The sequence below is a fragment of the Hyalella azteca genome, unplaced genomic scaffold, assembly GCF_000764305.2.
Source record: "Hyalella azteca isolate HAZT.00-mixed unplaced genomic scaffold, Hazt_2.0.2 contig11821, whole genome shotgun sequence".
In the NCBI taxonomy this organism is placed as follows: Eukaryota; Metazoa; Arthropoda; class Malacostraca; order Amphipoda; family Hyalellidae; genus Hyalella; species Hyalella azteca.
Window position 1 is genome coordinate 85,167 of NW_025941804.1, and position 20,277 is coordinate 105,443.

The 20,277-nt window shown below is 33.7% G+C and overlaps 2 protein-coding genes across 2 annotated transcripts; one reads left to right on the forward strand and one right to left on the reverse strand.

The window, feature by feature from the left end:
• Positions 1-771: 771 nt before the first annotated feature.
• Positions 772-3,223, forward strand: LOC108683264. The gene is made up of 2 exons (XM_018172565.2): positions 772-828; positions 1,175-3,223. The coding sequence occupies exon 2, from the start codon at positions 1,184-1,186 to the stop codon at positions 2,090-2,092; it is 909 nt and encodes a 302-aa protein (XP_018028054.1). The 5' UTR covers positions 772-828; positions 1,175-1,183; the 3' UTR covers positions 2,093-3,223.
• Positions 3,217-19,611, reverse strand: LOC108683265. The gene is made up of 6 exons (XM_047883021.1): positions 19,503-19,611; positions 16,616-16,824; positions 15,539-15,731; positions 8,885-8,926; positions 6,063-6,307; positions 3,217-4,379 (listed from the first exon to the last, which is right to left on the reverse strand). Exons 1-6 carry the CDS (start codon positions 19,509-19,511, stop codon positions 4,181-4,183), a joined length of 897 nt encoding a protein of 298 aa, XP_047738977.1. The 5' UTR covers positions 19,512-19,611; the 3' UTR covers positions 3,217-4,180.
• Between the last annotated feature and the right edge of the window lie 666 nt (positions 19,612-20,277).

A 20,277-nucleotide genomic window follows, 5' to 3' on the forward strand; every position in this document is an offset into this window, starting at 1 on the left:
TGTCAATAATAAAATCGCCGCGTCAGCAAAAACGAGCTTCCGATTTTTCGGAAGCAAAAACGATTTTTTAGTTTATTGTAGACCTGACGTAGCGATGCATAAACTCTACGGTGTGATGTGTAGGATCTACGTAGCTATCCTACATCCTACATAGACAGACTCGTAGACTGAAGATAGGAGAAAACTAATTCATGGACTGCGGACTGCAAAAACAAACCCTTAGAATATTGACAGAAAAATTTAGTTAAAGGATCGCGTCCACACAGGAAAAATTATTTACTGATTTAAAATAAATTAAATGAAAATAATTTTAATCCAAATCTAAACTATTTTAATGACGAATTTGAAAGCTCATGCTTAGAATAATTGAATAACGGTTTACAAATAAATCTGAAAGAATACTTATAAATGGTAGTCCAAGACCAATTTATATATTGATTTAATAAAAAAGTTGTAAGTAGGTCAGTATGAAATAACCAGATCAACGTGAACGGCAAAATCAAAGCTATTAAAAAGTTATTAATTATTCATATATATTTTCCATATATAATTATTTATTAGTAAATAAAGTTGTTTAACGTTGCAATTGATTAGCAGAAGTTTATACAAAAAAAAATCAGACGCAAATGAGTTATTCAACCAATATGATTTTTAAAAAGAACATTCAAAGAATAGTGATACTAATAACATTTTAATAGAATTATGATAATAATAACATGTATTACAATAGAATGAATTTTTTCTATGAATAAACTGCATTTTAATTTTACAGAGTGGCTTTTAAGCATTTTTAACGCATCCCTCAGGACCCTATCCTTCAGAACCCCTGTTAGTTATTTGCCAAGAGTGAGTTAACTACTGAAAAAATATAATTCTGACAAATAACTTAATTTGATGAGGTGTAATTTCAGAAGTGTAACGTTACGCAACATTAACAAAATCATGTACCTCAATTTAGATAAGAGATATACTTATATATACATTTATATTTTGTATTTATATTTATATTCATATTTATGTTTATATTCATATTTATATATTATATTTATTTTTATATTTATGTTTATATTTATATGGATCTTCAGATACCAGACACTCAAGATCCTGCAAACTTTCACACAAGTCTGGTGATAAGCTGTTGACATCTATTTAACTGATAATTTATATTCAACAGATCCTTCTCATGGCGCGTTCTACGGTTGCCATGGTGATTACGATCGCCTGGTTTCTTTTGGGTTTTTCATTTGCTTTGCCAGCCGATGAAGCTAAACAGTCTCCTGCTGGTGAACTGAACTCTAATCTTGCGCTGGAGATAAGAACCACAGAAAACCCTGCAAATTTTAATGGTCAGCGATCCAGTAACCAAGATTTTGTCGTATCGTCCAATGAGGATCGACGAAGATCGACGCCTGATCGTCGATTATCGTCCAGCGCACGAAATGAAGATCGAGTTAATCGATACGTAACACAGAATGAATTTTCTACGAGTTCTCGGCCTGATTATTCGACGAATAAATGGAAATATGACACTAATCCACGCCAAAATTATAACAATAATTACAATCTTGATCCCAATAACAATGTTGGCGCTGATTACTATACGAATCCTCGTTCAAATTTCTCTACTAATTTCAAAAATTACAACACGAATCTACAAGGACAACAATACCAACGCATCCGTCCATACTCTTACGATTCCTACGTTACACGCACAGGAAGTTCATACCCATACGCACCTCCACGTCAATCCTTCCAGTCCTCTTCGTACGTCCACGATAAAATCCCCAAAACGATCTTTAAGTCCTCAGACTTCAAACCTTCTTCCCATCCCGTGGACTTGCCGTTCGAGTGGGCGACAGTGACAGAAAAGTCCAATGTATTGGTCAAACCGTACTTTGATAAATTCGACGAAAATCAGAATTTATCCAAAATTCAGGAGCGAGTCAAAATTTTCTACGGAGGAAACATGAAATCCGCTCCGCAATTTCGAAATATGCAGAGAGAACAGCAGGCTTTAGAGCAACAGAAGAAACTGTACCGGAGCTTCAAGACGCAGCGAGCCAACCAAGTTCTTAAGACCCAGTCGGAATAATCAACGAGCTTGAAGAAGCTTATACTCAAAACGGGTATAAAATAATCAAAACGAGTATTATCTATACCCGTATGGTACATACATATATGTTACATTTTGGTATAATTATTTACCCGTTTATAAAATGGTTTTATTGATAACGCACTTACTCAGATTATGCCAACAGTATCTCACTGTTTATTAATGATTCTCACTGCAAAAGAGTAAAAATATTCCTTATTTAAACTTGATTTGTTATAAATTCTAAGTTGTTTATACTCGTTTAAATAAGTATTATGAACGAATTATAGCCTCCGAAAAAACAAGCGATAACACACTGCAAGTAACTCATCAATGTAACGGACATTATTTTATTTTATTATAATGGTTTTGTTAGGAAAATAATTGGAAATAAATTAATCCCTGTCTTTTCCTGTTACACTTTTTCTTCAGGAGTAGAATTTCCTTTAAAAGAATTGGAGAAATATATTTCCTTCTAAAATTCAAGCACATCAAGGTTTTTAAAACTGTACGGGAACTGTATACGTTTGATCTTGATATTTCATTCGGTATATCTTTCGTACTTATAAGAGGAACATAAGTTTGATATTTATCTCATTAAGCTTCAGTTCTTTTGCTTAAAAACAATATCCATATTAGTATTCACTACACTATACTAATACTAATATTAGTATAGTAGTATTAATTCCATATTGCTCTGAAGATGGCATTCATGATCAGAGTTTTGGACTCGGGTTTAGTTTCTAATTTAATTGACTTGAATAAGTGAATAAAATTGAAGTGAATAAATTTCGCTGGAACTCAGTGTTTAATTTTTTCTTAACTTAATACCGGAAGTAAGACAAATATTTTCGTTGTACTAAAGATGAGTTTGTGTATGTATTTAATTTCATTATCAGTTGATTTATTTTCAACACTGAATAGCAAGTTAAGAGGAATCAAGTAATGTAAAATATCCTGTATTTCAATAAAATCCCGTTTATTAATTCCAAAGCTTCAATAATAATATTTAAAGTAAGGTTTCAGTTTGAGTTTGTACTTCGGTCCTTAACTTCAACATTTATTTCAACATGCATGATTTCCTATATAATGAATGTCGGGTTATTTTCAATAAAGACTTCAGAAACTGTTTGAACATGTGTATTAATTCATATGAAAATATCTCCATGCTTTAAATAAATAAATTATTTTCATTGACATATAAATAAATACATTTCCGGCCATTCGATTCAGTAAGTCATTGGAACCGATAATAGTTATACAAACATTACTATCTTCAAATGCAGTTACTGAAATTCACTAAAAATTCAGAATAATTAAAAAAATACTTGCCTTCCGAATTTTTGACAAGTCTTAAATATTACGCGGAAATTTGTTAAAAAAGAAACGGAATGGAACAAGTGTCAGGGAATTGAAAAATTACTCTTATATACGAATCTTCTAACGTTCGCAATTTACTAAAAAAATTGTAACTTCAGAATTCAATTATTATAAAAAAGAACTATCAACCGCAATAAATATTTGCGCGATAAAAGAGTAGCTGAGACACTAATCAAAAAGCCAATAAGTTAATTTATTAATAACATTGAATCATAATTGATCAACTTCGTTATTACTAATAAAATATGCAGTTATATTTAGGACGTTGACTTTTGCTGAAGTCGGCCTGACGCTCTCGCTCGGCACACACGATTTGCTCCTAAACTTCGTAATATAACTTCCAGCAATACATAATTTAAGGAGCACAGCTATATAATTCAATTATTAATAATAAATAATTTAGTTATAAGTAGCCCGTTGTTGCCCGTTGGCTCTCGCTCGGCGCACCCAATCTGCTCTTTATTTTCGCTTCATAATTTACTTCAATACATAATTTAGGGAGCAATAATAAATAATTCCATAATTAATAATAAATAATTTAGTTATAAGTAGCCCGTTGGCTGTTGCTTAGGTCGGCTTGACGCTCTCGCTCGGCGAGCTCGATCAGTTCCTATACTTCGTAATACAATTTACTCCGATACATAATTTACGAAGCACTAGTAATTTAGGGAGCAATACTAAATAATTTCATTATTAATTATAAATAAGTTAGTTATAAGTAGCACGTTGGCTGTTGCTGAGGTCGGCCTGTCGTTCTCGCTCGGCGCGCTCGATCTGCTCCTTGACAAAGTCAGGGATGGGGTGCGGGTTGGCGGGGGCCACAGGCAGGAAGTCGGACTGCGGTTGGTAGCCGTTCTCGTCCGCGACGAACTTGAGCTCGAACAGAGTACCGTCCGGGAGTGTGTAGCTGGTACGATAGATTGATATTAATTAATGTTATTTTGAAAAACATCAATGTAACTTTTGGTATTTGAATAATAATAATAATGATAATAATAATAATAATAATAATAATAATAATAATAATAATAATAAAGAAATATATTTATTTATCAATTGTTCCCGTTAAAATTAAAAACTTAGGTATACAATCATCACAAATTGAAAATGTGCTAAGTTATTTTTATTTCCCTCTATAAAATGTAAGAAAACTGAATTAAATTTAAACTTCTATGTATAAATCACGAAAAATAGGCAAATTCTTTTATATATTGCCTGTAATAAATACAATTCTTAAACAGCGAATGTGACCGTTGGGCGCCGGGCGGTTGGTCGAAGATGCGTCTGTGCTCAAGCAAAACACTCTTCACAACGCTTATTTTTTCAAAGCTATGTTAATATTCTGGTTTTAGTTTCGCACTTGAATAGGAGGAGAGAAAGGGTACTAATACATTATGGAAGCCCCAATCTCATCGTGTGCTAAAGTGAATATTATTTATTTACTTAATTGATCATCATATCATTTTATTTAGTCTCCCATAATACTTTTTTCTGAGAAAACTATCATTTTTTCTAGCCCAAACTGCTTCAATCCTTTTATTACCATGATTTTGGCTTCCTAATCACGACTGATTTTTTCTTAAGATACGAGTCTGCTTAAAATACGAGTCTGCTTAAGATACGATCATACGAGTCAGCTTAAGATACGAGTCTGCTTAAGATACGAATCTGCTTGAGATGCGAGTCAACTTAAGAGTTGACTACGAGCCTGCTTGGGATTCAGGCAGGCTTTTGACGGCTTAATTTGATTTTGCTAGGTGAGATTTTCGAAAACCTAGCAATGCTTGCAGTAATTTGAAATTAACTTTTTCATGACTTCGGAAACATCGTCGAGATAATATAAAATAACTGAAGACTTACTCAGACTACCTAATGGAAAGTATTCATGAGTTCAAATCCGGAACATTTTTGAACGAAAGAAACAACGAAATCGGAAAAAAACAAGGTTTGATTAATTCAGTATACGGAAGCTATTCTGAAATGAATTTGCTGCAGGTAATATTAAAGTGTGTAATTACGTGTTCAAAGAGCTTTTTTACGTTTTTGTTTTTTTTGGTACAATTTAATATATATTTTTTCAAAACATGTGTTAAATTCCGGGGTGTTCGCAAAATATTAGCTTGCATTGTTATGCTCTGCAATATGTGTGTATAAGTTTTTTATGAATGCATTTAATTCTGTATTTTTTAATGTATATGCACGTTTTTATGCTTTCCAAAGCAGGTGTTCATATTTTTACTTTTTTTTTAACTGTGTCTCTACTGGTTTTTCATTAAGTAAAAACGTAAACAGTGATGGCACTTGAAGAAAACTCATTTGAGATAAGGTCACGAAAATAATCATTTCTTTTCTTCTTCCACCTGTCAATGATTAGGCTAACATAGAATATATAATTACATGTACATCTTTTATCCACTCAAGAATGTTTCTATTATTCCCTCAGTCCCATTTTACCGAGTTTATTTGTGAGGTTTTGTAATTTGTTTAAAAACTCACTCACTACTTTTTCAAATATTTCCACAATCAATTTAATCAAAATCAATCACACAATCAATTTTTCAAAATTTAATCGAAAAATTTCATTGCTTACCTCACTTGACCGGCCTGGACCACTACGCCGGCCTCGTTTTCGTTCTGTCCGGCCTCGGACCTCACGATCCCGTCTTCGGTCTCGATATCGAAGGCGTAGGATCCGTCCTCGGGCTGCACGCGGTCGTCCCGTAGGATCTTGACGGGATCCTTAACATCGTCGCTAGATCGCTGGCCAGGGGCGCTGTAGCTCGGTGGGGAGTCCGGTCGGGCAAGGGCCGATGCCACGAGAGCTACGAAAATTATCTGAAAATGACAATTATTTTAATTAGTAAATTGATCTTAATTACTTTCGGGCAAGGGCCGATGCCACGAGAGCTACGAAAATTATCTGAAAATGACATTAATTGAGTTAGTTAATGGATGTTGATTACTTAATCCTTATTAGGAGTACAAAGTGCTACGAATATTGAAAAGTAGCTATCAATTGTTGAGTTATACACAAAAGAACAGCATAGGAGGGAGTAGATGGAGGCAGGGAAAGTTCTTCAGGAGTCGCAGGCTGCGACGTCTTCCATTCAAACGCAGGTCAAGGTGATGCTTTAGGAGGAACCTTGTTGCTGCTGCTGCTGCTGGTGCTGCTGCTGGTGCTGCTGGTGAGCATCTGACACTGCTGCATCTGACACTGCTGCATCTGACACTGCAGCATCAGACACTGCAGCATCTGACACTGCAGGATAATCTGTAACACTGAATATATTGATGATCATTCATTGAGTCTCTGACCGATTAGATGGTCCGACCATTAACATAATTCTGAATATATGCCTTTATTTTCATAGGGAGTGGGTAGGATTATTTTACCCTATAAATAGGGGCCTGATAGAACTATTTTACCCCATAAATAGGGACCGGATAGGATTATTTTACCCCATAAAAATGGACCGGATAAAATTATTTTACCCCATATTTCGGGACTAATTCGTAATCCAGAAATTCCTTCCGCTTGGAAATGATTTCCGAAAAAGTATTTATGTAACTATTTCTTTAAACATTGCTAAAAGAGAGCGCAATTTGTAGACGTATTAACTATGTATAATTCTTACTCGATAAAATGAACATTTGAATGGGCATATTGGAATATCAATGTATAAATTTAGTGATTAAAACAATTTAATGTAAATAAATGTTACTAAATCATAATGACCTGCAATTAATTTATGATTTTTTTGCGTATATTTCAATATTTTAATATAATAAATGGTTTCTCGTTGTGAATTTTGAGGAATGTATCATTATTTTTAGAAAAATCTGCATAGCCAGATTATCTTATTAAAGGTTTCCAATCTTGCAGAAGTTTTGTTCTTCTTTGTGTACTTAAACGTCAAAAATGGCGTCATTTATAAACTATTGGCATATGAATAACCAATGGAGACGTTCGTTCATTATTGGACGCTTGATTACGTTCCATTATTTGAATTAACAAAAAATCCGTCCAATGGACCAATAATAAAATATGAAGTGTTTCTTTAAATTATTGTGTAATTTATCTATCTATAAGCAGAAATTCTTTATACACAGCTCAGTTTAATTAAGCACACATGGAGAACTTCATTAAATTTTTTTATTTCATTCATCACAGAATCGTTAAGTTATTGATAATATATGAAAATGAATGAATTGTAAAAACTCGAACTCATTTCCTATCTGATTAAATTCTGGAAAAAAATACATTGAATTTTTTATTAACATCGTGACAATGTCTCTGGCATGTCCACCAGATAAAAAATTCTATTATTATAAATATTTTTTACACAGATTTTTATGATTAAAAAGGATTTTTTATGCGTCGATTTTATTAAAATATTTTATTTTCTTGGTCATGACAAAATGAATGGCACTGGCGAGCGATGATGCCTACACTGCCAGGGCAAAATAAAGTGGGTGAACAACTTTCACTTTCACACACACACATGTTTGTGTGATGCCACACTTGCCTACACATACCTACACATACCTACACATACATGTATCTACACACTAGCATGTACACTTGCCTATACATACCTACACAAACATGTACCTACACACTAGCATGTACACTTGCCTATACATACCTACACATACATGTACCTACACACTAGCATGTACACTTGCCTATACATACCTACACATACATGTACCTACACACTAGCATGTACACTTGCCTATTTTAAGGGATTTGATTTAGTAAATGTTTTATGAGACATATATATATTTTTTATTTGTGCATTTTATCCTAGTTTAAAGGATTTTACTTAATGTAATGTAAACATATTTAATGTTTAATGGGAAATGTTTAATAGGATAAAAATGTATTTTGTTAATCATTCAAATATATCAATTGCAATGCGCTGTACCGTGTATGGCAAATGTATAGCAAATCGCTCCCATCAGCCGCTAATTCGAGTGACCTAAAATGGGTAGGTACAATCAAGACACTGGCAATGCACCAACGAAGGCTGCAACGTCGCAATGCTTCTTGGTACTGAGATGAAAGTTACGTTGCAACATCAACGTTTTTTCTTCCATAACGTACAGATTACGTGTAACAAAGAATTCCAGAGTCACATGGCAAATAGTGAAAATAGCACTATTATATTTTATTTAGCGCTATTATATTGTGCTATATATAGTGCTATATATATAGCACTAGTATATAAAGCTATATAGCACTAGAAAAAATAGCACTATTTTTTCGCAAATGCATATAGAAAATAGTGAAAATATATTCGCAAAGAAATAAATTTTTCAATTATTGCATTTTTGGCTGTAAGAAAACAATTCTATCTACCAATGAAAATTAATTTAAATTGTGACGAATAATTAATTGATCACACTCACGAATTTCATTGTAGTGGAGTATTGACCTGGAGCACCACGACGTCAGTTCCTGAGCTCGTCTTACGACAGTCTGAGGGTCACCTGCTCAGCCGCCGCCTTATATACGAGACCTGCCGATGACGTCATCACCTCCAGCTTTACCCTGTCACTTCACAGGGCGGATATATTACTTAAAGAATATCAAATTTGTGGATGATTTTTATTCAGGATCATCAATCGAATTTTATTAAGGATCTTTATGATGAATGTTTGAAAGAATAAATTTTCAAATGTTTTCATAAAATTAATTTAACGAAACTATCAAACTGGTTTATATGTCATCAAATTAAAGTTGTTCAGCTGGCTTCAAACTTCAAGTTTATTATTACTAGAAAAATTTGCTGATTGCTTCAAAATATTCATAGAAAAAATCTATAATGTCCATGCCTTACAAATCCATTTTGCTGAATAATTAGTAATTTTTTAGTAACTTATTTTGAGTAAAATTTCGCCAGGGTTAAAATTTTAATTTGCATTACAGAAATAAACGTCATTTTTCCAATTGTAACTATTTTATTTTATTTTCAACTGCAAATAATTAAATCTCTTATAAAAGATTAAAAAAATCTCTACTAAAAATCTATAATCTCATATTCTGATTTTGCCAACTTTTTGAAGGTCAAATTTCCATTATCTGATCCTGACGCGTGGCTATCTATTAGAAATTGGCCGCGTAAGCACATTGTTCTTATGTTGAATACATCATATTTATAAGTACAATGTTCTTATGTTGTTTTGTTCTTATGTTGAACACATAATTTAGAAAAATTACATGATGTCTGAGGATTTTATAATACATTTTTTTTCGGGTAATTCGTCAAATTAATTAGAAAATAATTAAATGATCTACCGGTTTGTGGCAATAATTCTTTCTTAAAACATTAACATAAATTAGAAAAAGTTTCTATTTATCCTCAGATTGGCTGCAAAAAATTAAAAATTGAATAAAAATAAATATTTGGATTGAATTAAATACAAAAATGAGAAATTGTATACTATCGGGAGCTGATTTTCCGCCACAATATGTATTAGAATTATGCACATAAATTAGAAAGAGTAAACAATATTGGCCACTGATTGGCCTTAACGATTTTTATTAGAATTATACAAAAATAGGAAATTATATACAATCAGGGAGCTGATTGGCCGCCACAACTTGTATGAGAATTAAGCACATAATTTAGAAAGACTATACAGTATTGGCCGCTGACTGGCCGCCATCATGCGTGCGTGCGCAGATATTGGCTCGGATTAAATTGGCTCGCCTTGACACGGCATCTTGCCTCCTGGTATCCATGATACCAATTGTGTCCTCTCGCAGCGCCCGTCGGGACGAATGCAGCCACTTCCGCATACAGGAGTCTCTGTGTGTCCTGTGTGGATTTGTTGGTGTCTGTGTGTATCCAGTGTGTATACAGGGGGTGTCTGTGTGCGTTCTGTGTGCATACAAGGTGTCTGTGTGCGTTCTGTGTGCATATACAGAGGTGCCTGTGTGCGTCCTGTTTTACTATACTAGTATACAGGTGTGCTTGTGTGAATTTTAGGATGGCAGACATGACAGTCTTTGTGCATCCTGTGTGGATATACATGGGTGTCTGTGTACGTCCTGTTAGACCATACGTTGGTTTCTGTATAGAGCTTGTTTTTCCATACAGAGGAGTTACAAATGAATGTCTTAAGATCAATGCACGAATGTATCAGGCAGATGAAAAGACTAATAATAAGCAACGATGCGATAATTGTCTAATCAGTAATATAATTATAATAATATAATTAATATTATTAATAAAATATAATAATAAAATAACTATATAATAATAATAGTAATTACTAATTGGGCCATTTTCAGCGCTCATATATTATTGCTCTAATTTTTCTCTATGAGAATAATAAAATAAAAGAAGACGAACAGACGTTAATAATTGATAAATTAAAACATGAGCCACAAATTTTACAATAAGTTAGTTGTGAATACGAAAATAAATTATTTAAAAAACGTATGTGATATACAGCAAAATTATTTTGTCGCGAATTCGCATAGACATATTTTTATGTTTAAATAAATAAATAATGTATTACAATGAATTCTATACCACAAATCACACAAATCTTATTAAGAAGTGATAATTCACAGCCTAACAATAAAATTACGCAATTTATAAATAAATATTAAATTTAATATTTTAAATTATTTATTTAATTTATTAATTCATAATATATTTACTTATAAAATTTATTATAAAATAATAAAAGCACGCAATTTATAAAACGTCGTGCATATGAAATGTAGAACCTACACGTGCCATGACCTGACCTTGCTAAGTGATTAAACGTTAAAATTTAACGATCAAGGACGGCCAGTTTATAAACGATCTGAACAAACATTAACACAAGCTGTATTTGATTTCTAGTTTCATTTATACAGGACTTTTATTTTGTATTACTAGACTGTAGTTGAATATCGATTCACAGCATTTTGCGGTCTCGAACTCGCAACTCACTGCTACAATTCTGCTGTGCTTAACCACCCGGCCTCCTTGCCGATTCTGACCAGAAACTGACGCACAGAGCTGGGATGGAACCCGCGCCTCTCTGCGCCAATCTTGGTACTCTGAACTTTAACCACTGGGTACTCTGAACTTTAACCACTACTGCTGAACGTATGAAAATCAAATTTACCTCTGCGTACTGAAAGTTACATATTAGACTAATTCTTTAGCCGAGACATCGCACCAATTTTATGAAATGGGTATGATGTTCTTAATCATACCGATTACATATAATGGTTATGATAGTATTAAAAATAGTGCAGTGGAGACGTGCATACATACCTCACAATATGTTCCTGGTACAATTTTTAATTCTATTAATCAATTAGGCAATGCAACTTTCTGTTAGCGATTATCTATGCAGATTTTAACGTCATGTTGAAAATGATACATGGAGACTTCAATGATCTACGGAGACTTCAACGTCCTGTTGGTAATGATCCATGCAGACTTCAACTTCCTGTTGAAAACGATCCATGCAGACTTCAACTTCCTGTTGATAACGATCCATGCAGACTTCAAATTCTTGTTGATAATGATACATGGAGACTTCAACGTGCTATTTGTAATGATCCAAGAAGACTTCAACGTCCTGTTGATAATGATACATGGAGACTTCAACGTGCTATTTGTAATGATCCAAGAAGACTTCAACGTCCTGTTGATAATGATACATGGACACTTCAAGGTACTGTTGGCTTTGATCCATGAATAGAGACTTCAATGTCTTGTTGATAATGATCTACGGAGACTTCAACGTTCTGTTGATCCATGATCCATGGCCATTATGTCAGGGGTAAGAAATTCTAGACATTCTTGTGAACTGCAATATACTGTATGAAATTGTTCATATAAGGTTGTTAACTACTTATCTCTGGGTAGTAATTGATAGATTTAATATATATTTTAATTATTTTAATTATAAATTAACTACATTAATTTAAATGAAATTTTACATATGTATTTTTCAGGACCTAACGGTGATGTTTAGCCCGTGTGGGTTATCAATTGACTGAAGAAATAGAATCTGCCTCAAGATGACAACTGAAAATACACACGCTTTACGATGAAACCATTCCTTTCACACCTCATATAATGTCAATATTATGATTTGGCTTTAGCGAGATAAAATAATTTTCTTGAAAATTCGATACTTTATTCCAAGACAGACAAGGCATTAGAATGGACACGACTTATAAAAGTGCACTTGCTGAGCATCGTTTAGTTCCTTGCACTACGAATAAGCAACCCAAGTATTGCCAGAATATCATAACAACCTAAGCACTATACCATCTTTGTACTTACATTATTAGATTCATTCAATCACACGATCACTAAGAAGTTTGAAGCAACTAAAACGCTAAGTAAATTCACTTTTCCTTTAATGAAAACGCAGTAATTTTCCGATTCTATGTTTTCTTTGAAGATATGGTGGATTTTTTAGAACTTTCTTTGCTTTTGAATTTTTGGTGATGTTGTGGGTAATGTAAAATGTGGTTGTCCCACATTAATGTAGAGGGATAATCACATTAATTTACGTGTGGGACAACCAGATTAATTTACGTGTGGGAACACCAAATTATTTTACGAGTTGGACAATCACATTAATTTACGATCGAGTGGAATAATTACATTAATTTACGAGTGGAACAATCACATTAATTTACGAGCGGGACAACCACATTAATTTACGAGTGGTACAACCACATTTATTTTCATGGCTAACATATTGGATAGCTTGGCAAGGTATTTTGGATCTTCTTGCAACCATAGATAGAAAGATAGACGAGGTGTTCAACGACGCTTATAACCTAGCGATAAAGGTCCAAGATGGTATCAGACATGACGAGACGATGGATATTGGACATTATACTGAATGTTTTTGGTATTGGATTGAATATTTTACATTATATTCAGCCCTTCTACATGATATTCTACAGCGTCATCCACCATACGATAGAAGCGAGTGATTGTACCAGCCTTGACAAGGCTAAGGATATTCGAACAGATGCCAACATGATGCTAACGAATAAAAATTACAACTATCTCATATACTTCATCAAATCTACGCGAATACGCCCGACTCCTAAATTAGCAAATAAGGAGAAATGTGGTGGCCCATGTGACAAATTGTGATGAGTGTCATTCTGAGAAGCTTTTGCCGACGCCTATAGATTTACGCTCAGTGATGTTGTTACAAAACAATTGCTTCCACAAACGTATTTCACTATACCCTCTAACTCCATTTTAACGGATATATGAATTAAAGCCCCATGACTGATAGTATACAGAATAGTGCAATATATACTCAGGCACATTGTACAAAAATCTTTTAACACCATCAAATATGAGAAACGTTCATAAAAATAATTTTAAAAACATTTCGAACATGAGCAAAACGCTCGGTCAGACATGATCGATCGTTACTATTAAATATTTCTACAGCATTGCGTTACTATTAAGGACAGCGACCTTAAATTCCATCAGACATTTCCGGCTCTAAAGCAGATGTGAAAGTACTCAAGTTGTCTAAGGCTGCATTCCCGTCCAGCTTTAGTAATTAATTTTTCTCTGCCGCTTATGTGACTTCTGTATATTAAGTATTAACTGTAATATGTATAGGATTTTGTCATTTAATTGTTATTGCAATGCATGGTCACAATTGGACCTAAGCTGAGTACATTATATATAATATAAAGTATTGTTTATTATTAATAATATTGTATAGTAATGATATTACATTGCGCAATAAAGCAGTTAGACTGTTAGACTTAGGTTAAAAACTATTGTTTGTAATTGAAAAATCATCAAAATAAAATCTACCTCTTTAGGTTTTGAAAATTTGTTGAATCGGTGCATATTTAAAGTATGTCGAATTATTGCATGTAACGATCCATGCTTTTAAGATTGAACAGAACAATTCCGTATTATGTACGCATTATCACGCACATGTAATGCAATACGCAAGTTTACCATCAAAAATTGCATCGGACATCATTTTCTACATAACACAGAAAATTGTTTGTTTTCATGCCTAACCCACTTATTTTATTTCCGATCTCGCTGCCGATATATTGACGTAATCCCTGCTACAAATTATGAATAAAATGAAGAGCAAATGTAGGTGAGGACGGTTCAAACAAATTTTTATCATAAACTGTGTTCCATTGAGAACACTTCCCGTAGTAGAATCTGTAAATTATTTACGTATTTCCTGCCAAAATTTGTAATATATTTCACGTCTCGGACAAAAACGCGGCCTCTCTCACGGCCGGTCTCGCGGCCGTGATTCCAAATTCAGTGAGCGTGGAATATCTCGCAAAATACTGAAAAAAATATCATGAGCTAAACATCACCGTCGGGTATTGAGAAATTTATATTCAAAATTTAATTCAAATCTGTACAGTACTTTAGAAGAAATGTCACGCTCACTGCAATTTTCACCACGTATATTCATATAACTCAGGAATGAAGGCGAATTTTGAAAAATTTTTTAATCTTGATTTCGAAACTAAATTTTTGGCGTTTGCTGCCCACTGAACATTTAATTTTTCAATGATAATGAGTCTCAAGTATTCAGAAATATATTTATTCAAATTATCCATTCATAATAATATTAAATATCGTCCTGTATTCGTTCAGCCTTCGTATACGTTTTTATTCGTTTCACTTTCGTTCGTCACTTTCTCCGTCATTTCATTCGTTATTCGTGTTACATTCACGCACCGACCAACGTCTGATTTCTTCCCAATTTGGCTATACACTTTTTATTATTTCTTGTGCTCGCTACATCATCATGATGTGCAAATATGTCATAAATAAATAGTTAAATTATTATATATTATTGAATCCGTCATATTAAGTTGATCCTAATTTTAATGCGGACCACACAAAAATCTCACATATCCGATTTTCATGCTTCGCCTCAATCATCAATTAGACTTAATCAACAGTTTTAATACATATAATCATATGGAGTATTTTAACCATCGATTTAATTAATAAATTGAACTATTTCACACAAATTGTAATGAATTATTTTGTTTTTAATTTAATCATATCCAACATAGTCTCCCCTTGCTTGGTCAAGCTCCCTGTTTGCATCCTCCTTTGCAGCGAACGCGATTTGGTCCAGGACGAACTGGGGGATGGGGTGGGGGAACGCGGGGGCCACGGGAAGGAATGGGGATTCCGGTTTGTACCCTGACTCGTCAGCGACGAATTTCAGGTAGAATTCCTGACCATCGGGGAACGTGAATCTGGAATGCAAAATCTTTTATGAATTCATGATTCGCGGATGTATTAAGTGAAAGACATCCGAAATAATAATGAATGACGTTTTAAATTAGTGGAATATAATATTCATACATGTGATCTTTAAAATCATAGAATCATAAAGCGAATTATTATTTACTGAAATAGGATTATTTTTGATCAGCGAACGAATATATTAGCATGACTGAATATTAAACTGCATTGCCTGAAAAGAAGTAAGGAAAATTATGGCTGCATCTCTTTTATCGATAGAATTGTTTTCAATGAAGTATAATTAATGAATATTTCATCATCCGACTACTTAATTATTGTAACATATCCTGTATGAAATATTGTAGAAACATGGTGAAACTGTGCTCAATTATTAAGTTAGGCGGATAGTGAATATTGAGATGCCTTTCTTGAGTTTGACTCGGAATAATGCTATTATTATTTAATGAGAATAATAATGCTTGTTAAATAATAACAAGTTAATATGTACTACCTGCATACTGTCGTAAATATCGGTTTTGTAAACCTATCATGTATCTCACTTTTTATGCTCTCATCGTGTAACTGGAAAATTTTCTTTCCTAAAGTGAAAATTGGAAATTTTTTGTCTCTGTGAGCAAAAATGGCAACATTAATTTTCTTTCTATACTAGCGCATAATCTCCGGCCATGTTAACGCTTGAGTCCCGCCATATTATTCGGTTATTAGCAGCCGTTATTATAGTCTCTGGCCAAATTATTAATCCGGACTCACGCATAATCTCCGGCCATGTTAACGGACTCACGCATAGTCTCCGGCCATGTTAACGGACTCACGCATAGTCTCCGGCCATGTTAACGGACTCACGCATAGTCTCCGGCCATGTTAACGGACTCACGCATAATCTCCGGCCATGTTAACGGCCCCGGCATCGCCCTGACTCTGTCCGGCCTCGGACCGGCGGATGCCATCTCCGGTCTCGACATCGAAGCTGTAGGCCCCGTCCGCAAACTCGACGCGGTCGTCGCGGAGGATCGGCACGACTTCTTCACTCGTCCGCTTGTCCGGACGAGCCGCGGCCACCGCAACGAGGACTGTCAGCACAAACTGCGGGATGGAAATACGTTCAAGTTTATTACGTTTTATTTAAAAAATGACCACAGTTTGTCGCAGTTTATCCCGAAGTAAATCATAGTTTATCCCAGAGTCTATTACATTTTATCCCAGAGTTTATTACATTTTATCCCAGAGTTTATTACATTTTATCCCAAAGTTTATCACAGTTTATCCCAAAGCTTATCATAGTTTATCACAGTTTATCCTGAAGTTTATCTCAGTTTATCCCAAAGTTTATCAGAGTTTATCCGACAGTTTATCTCGGTTTATCCCGAAGTTTATTACAGTTTATCCCAAAGTTTATCGCAGTTTATCCCAAAGTTTATCACATTTTATCCCAAAGTTTATCACAGTTTATCCCAAAGTTCATCTCAGTTTATCCCGAAGTTTATCACAGTTTATCCCAAAGTTTATCACAGTTTATCGCATCGCATTGTTTATAACAGTTCAGTTCATAGCAAAGTTTATCGCAATTTACCACATAGTTTATTACAGTTCATATCAAAGTTTATCACAGTTTATCCCAAAGTTTATCACATTTTACCCCAAAGTTTTTTACAGTTTATTCCAAAGTTGATGACATTTTATCAAAAAGTCTATCACAGTTTATCGCATAGTTTATCATAGTTTATCTCAAAGTTTATCACATTTTCTCCCAAAGTTTATCACAGTTTATCGCATAGTTTATCACAGTTTATCAAAAAAAGTATATCACAGTTTATCGCAAATTTTATAACAGTTTATCACAAAGTTTATCACAGTTCATTGCATAGTTTATGACAGTTTAGTTTATTGCATAGTTTATCACAGTTTAATACAAAGTTGATCACATTCATCGATAAGACAATTACATAAAAATGGTACAGAAATAAACATATTAAGTAAATAGATTTTAAGTCAAGCAGTTATGACTTCCCCGAGCATTGAAATAATGAAAGCAATGCTGTATAAAAGCTATATTAATTATGAATTATTATAAGTTAGTAAAGACAATAAATTCAGCAAGTTTCTATGATTCATGCGTATGTTATAGGAAACTTACGGTATCGAAAAAATGAATGAAAATAATTACGATGAAAATTATTTTCATCCTGTTTAAAACTAATAAAATATTATCTCGATTATAATTATATAAATGCAAATAACCATATTAGGAATTTCAGGAAAAAGTGGTCGGATATAATAAGAATGGTTCATTTTTTACGACTGAAAATTAAATACTAATGTCCACGGTGGTAGAGGATTCAGAACGTCTAGGTAAGCTATCCTGAACGTCTAGGTGTGCTATCCTGAACGTCTAGGTGGGGTATCCTGAACGTCTAGGTGTGCTATCCTGAACGTCTAAGTGTGCTATCCTGAACGCCTAGGTGTGCTATCCTGAACGCCTAGGTGTGCTATCCTGAACGCCTAGGTGTGCTATCCTGAACGCCTAGGCGTGCTATCCTGAACGCCTAGGCGTGCTATCCTGAACGCACTGAACGCCTAGGTGAGCTATCCTGAACGTCTAGGTGTGCTATCCTGAACGCCTAGGTGAGCTATCCTGAACGCCTAGGTGTGCTATCCTGAACGTCTAGGTGTGCTATCCAGAACGCCTAGGTGAGCTATCCTGAACGCCTAGGTGAGCTATCCTGAACGTCTAGGTGTGCCATCCTGAACCTAACCAACTTTATTTACGTACATTAATTAAAATAATAGAATAAACTTCTGAAGGGTTTAAACTAGAGTAATTAAACGTGAAAAACATGTAATTAGGTATATAAAAAATTAGTGAAAAATATTTATGTATATGAAATATATGAGGTATTTTGAAAAAAAAATAATATATCTGAACTTTTTTTAAAGAAAGGTCGAAATAGAATTTAAATATGAAATTTTATATAGCACACCTATGAAGTTATTTCAATTATTTATTGAAGGCGAGAGTTAAATTAAATAAATTAAGTGATAAATATGCATAGAATTACATAGATCTTGAATAATATAATGAACATAAAAAAGCGAAACTAATAATAGTTTAATTTTTAAGATAGTCTGTAATATAAATATTCATTTGTCATTTAGATAGCATAGATACAGTAAATAAGCCACTTTAATAATTATATATATAAATAAAATAAATAATAAAAAATAAGTAGATGTAAATGAACAATAAATAATAAATTTATAAAAAATAACGAAAAATTAACCACAGCTGTGAAATAATTGCCATACCGCATTATAACATAAATCTATCGTACTCCTATTATGTTATAAAGCCAATATAAATTGTTAATAACCCAGTTCGAGTAATTCATCATTCACAATGCTCTAATAAACTTCAATTCTTCACATAACAAGGTTAAAAAAATTCTAAACATAACTCAATTCATGTCCTAATTCCCAGAAAATCTCAAGTAAAATAAATGTCTAAATGCGTAAAAAAAAAATCTAAAATAACTCAATTCATGTCTGTTTTCTCCAGAAAATATAAACAATTTAAATGCTTTAGTTCTGCACACCACTTTCATGTTGAGGGCTTGGAAGTGACTTGGAAGTGTCACAGCGCTATAATAAACTTTTATTTTTCACATAACACGGTTGATAAATTTTTAAACATGACTCAATTCATGTCCTTATTCCCCAGAAAATGTAAAGTAAAATAAATGTCTAAATACGTAAGTTCTGCATACCACTTTCATGTTGCGGGCTTGGAAGTGAGTTGGAAGCGAGATGACCTTATGGAGCGCAGGTGGGCGCGTGCGACACGGTTGACCTCTGGGGGTGAAGTGCGTGTCAGTGCCGAGTGCTCGCCTTTATATACTCCTGCCGTGCCCCTGTTTTGTCCACAATTTATTTACATGCGACATTTTACTGGTTGTATAAATGGCTCAATAAGTTAGCCGGCCATTCGAGTCCAGGATTTAGAATTTTAAAGTTTTGTGCTAGTTTTGTACAGGGTTGAATTTCATAGGAACTAATTTAAATAAAAGTAAATAAATGAATTAGGAAATGAAATTTATTTGTTACATATATTGGTATCTTCCAATTAGTGACCCCGATGCATTTATTACGAGTACGTTAAAGTTAACTTTATTTAAAGTTCACCGTAGTTAAAAATAACTGCATATATTTAATTATATTATTATTATATATTATATACTATTAAATTTATACAATTGTATTTTATTTTATTATTATTATATTATATATTATTTATTAACTTAATAGCACTAATGAATTGTTATTCGGGTACGATTTAAATTCATGAGTGATTTTTCAACGATCGACCCATACATGCGATTTACTCACCACCGCCTCATGCCCACGATTTACTCACCACCGCCTCATGCCCACGATTTACTCACCACCGCCTCATGCCCACGATTTACTCACCACCGCCTCATGCCCACGATTTACTCACCGCCGCCTCATGCCCACGATTTACTCACCGCCGCCTCATGCCCA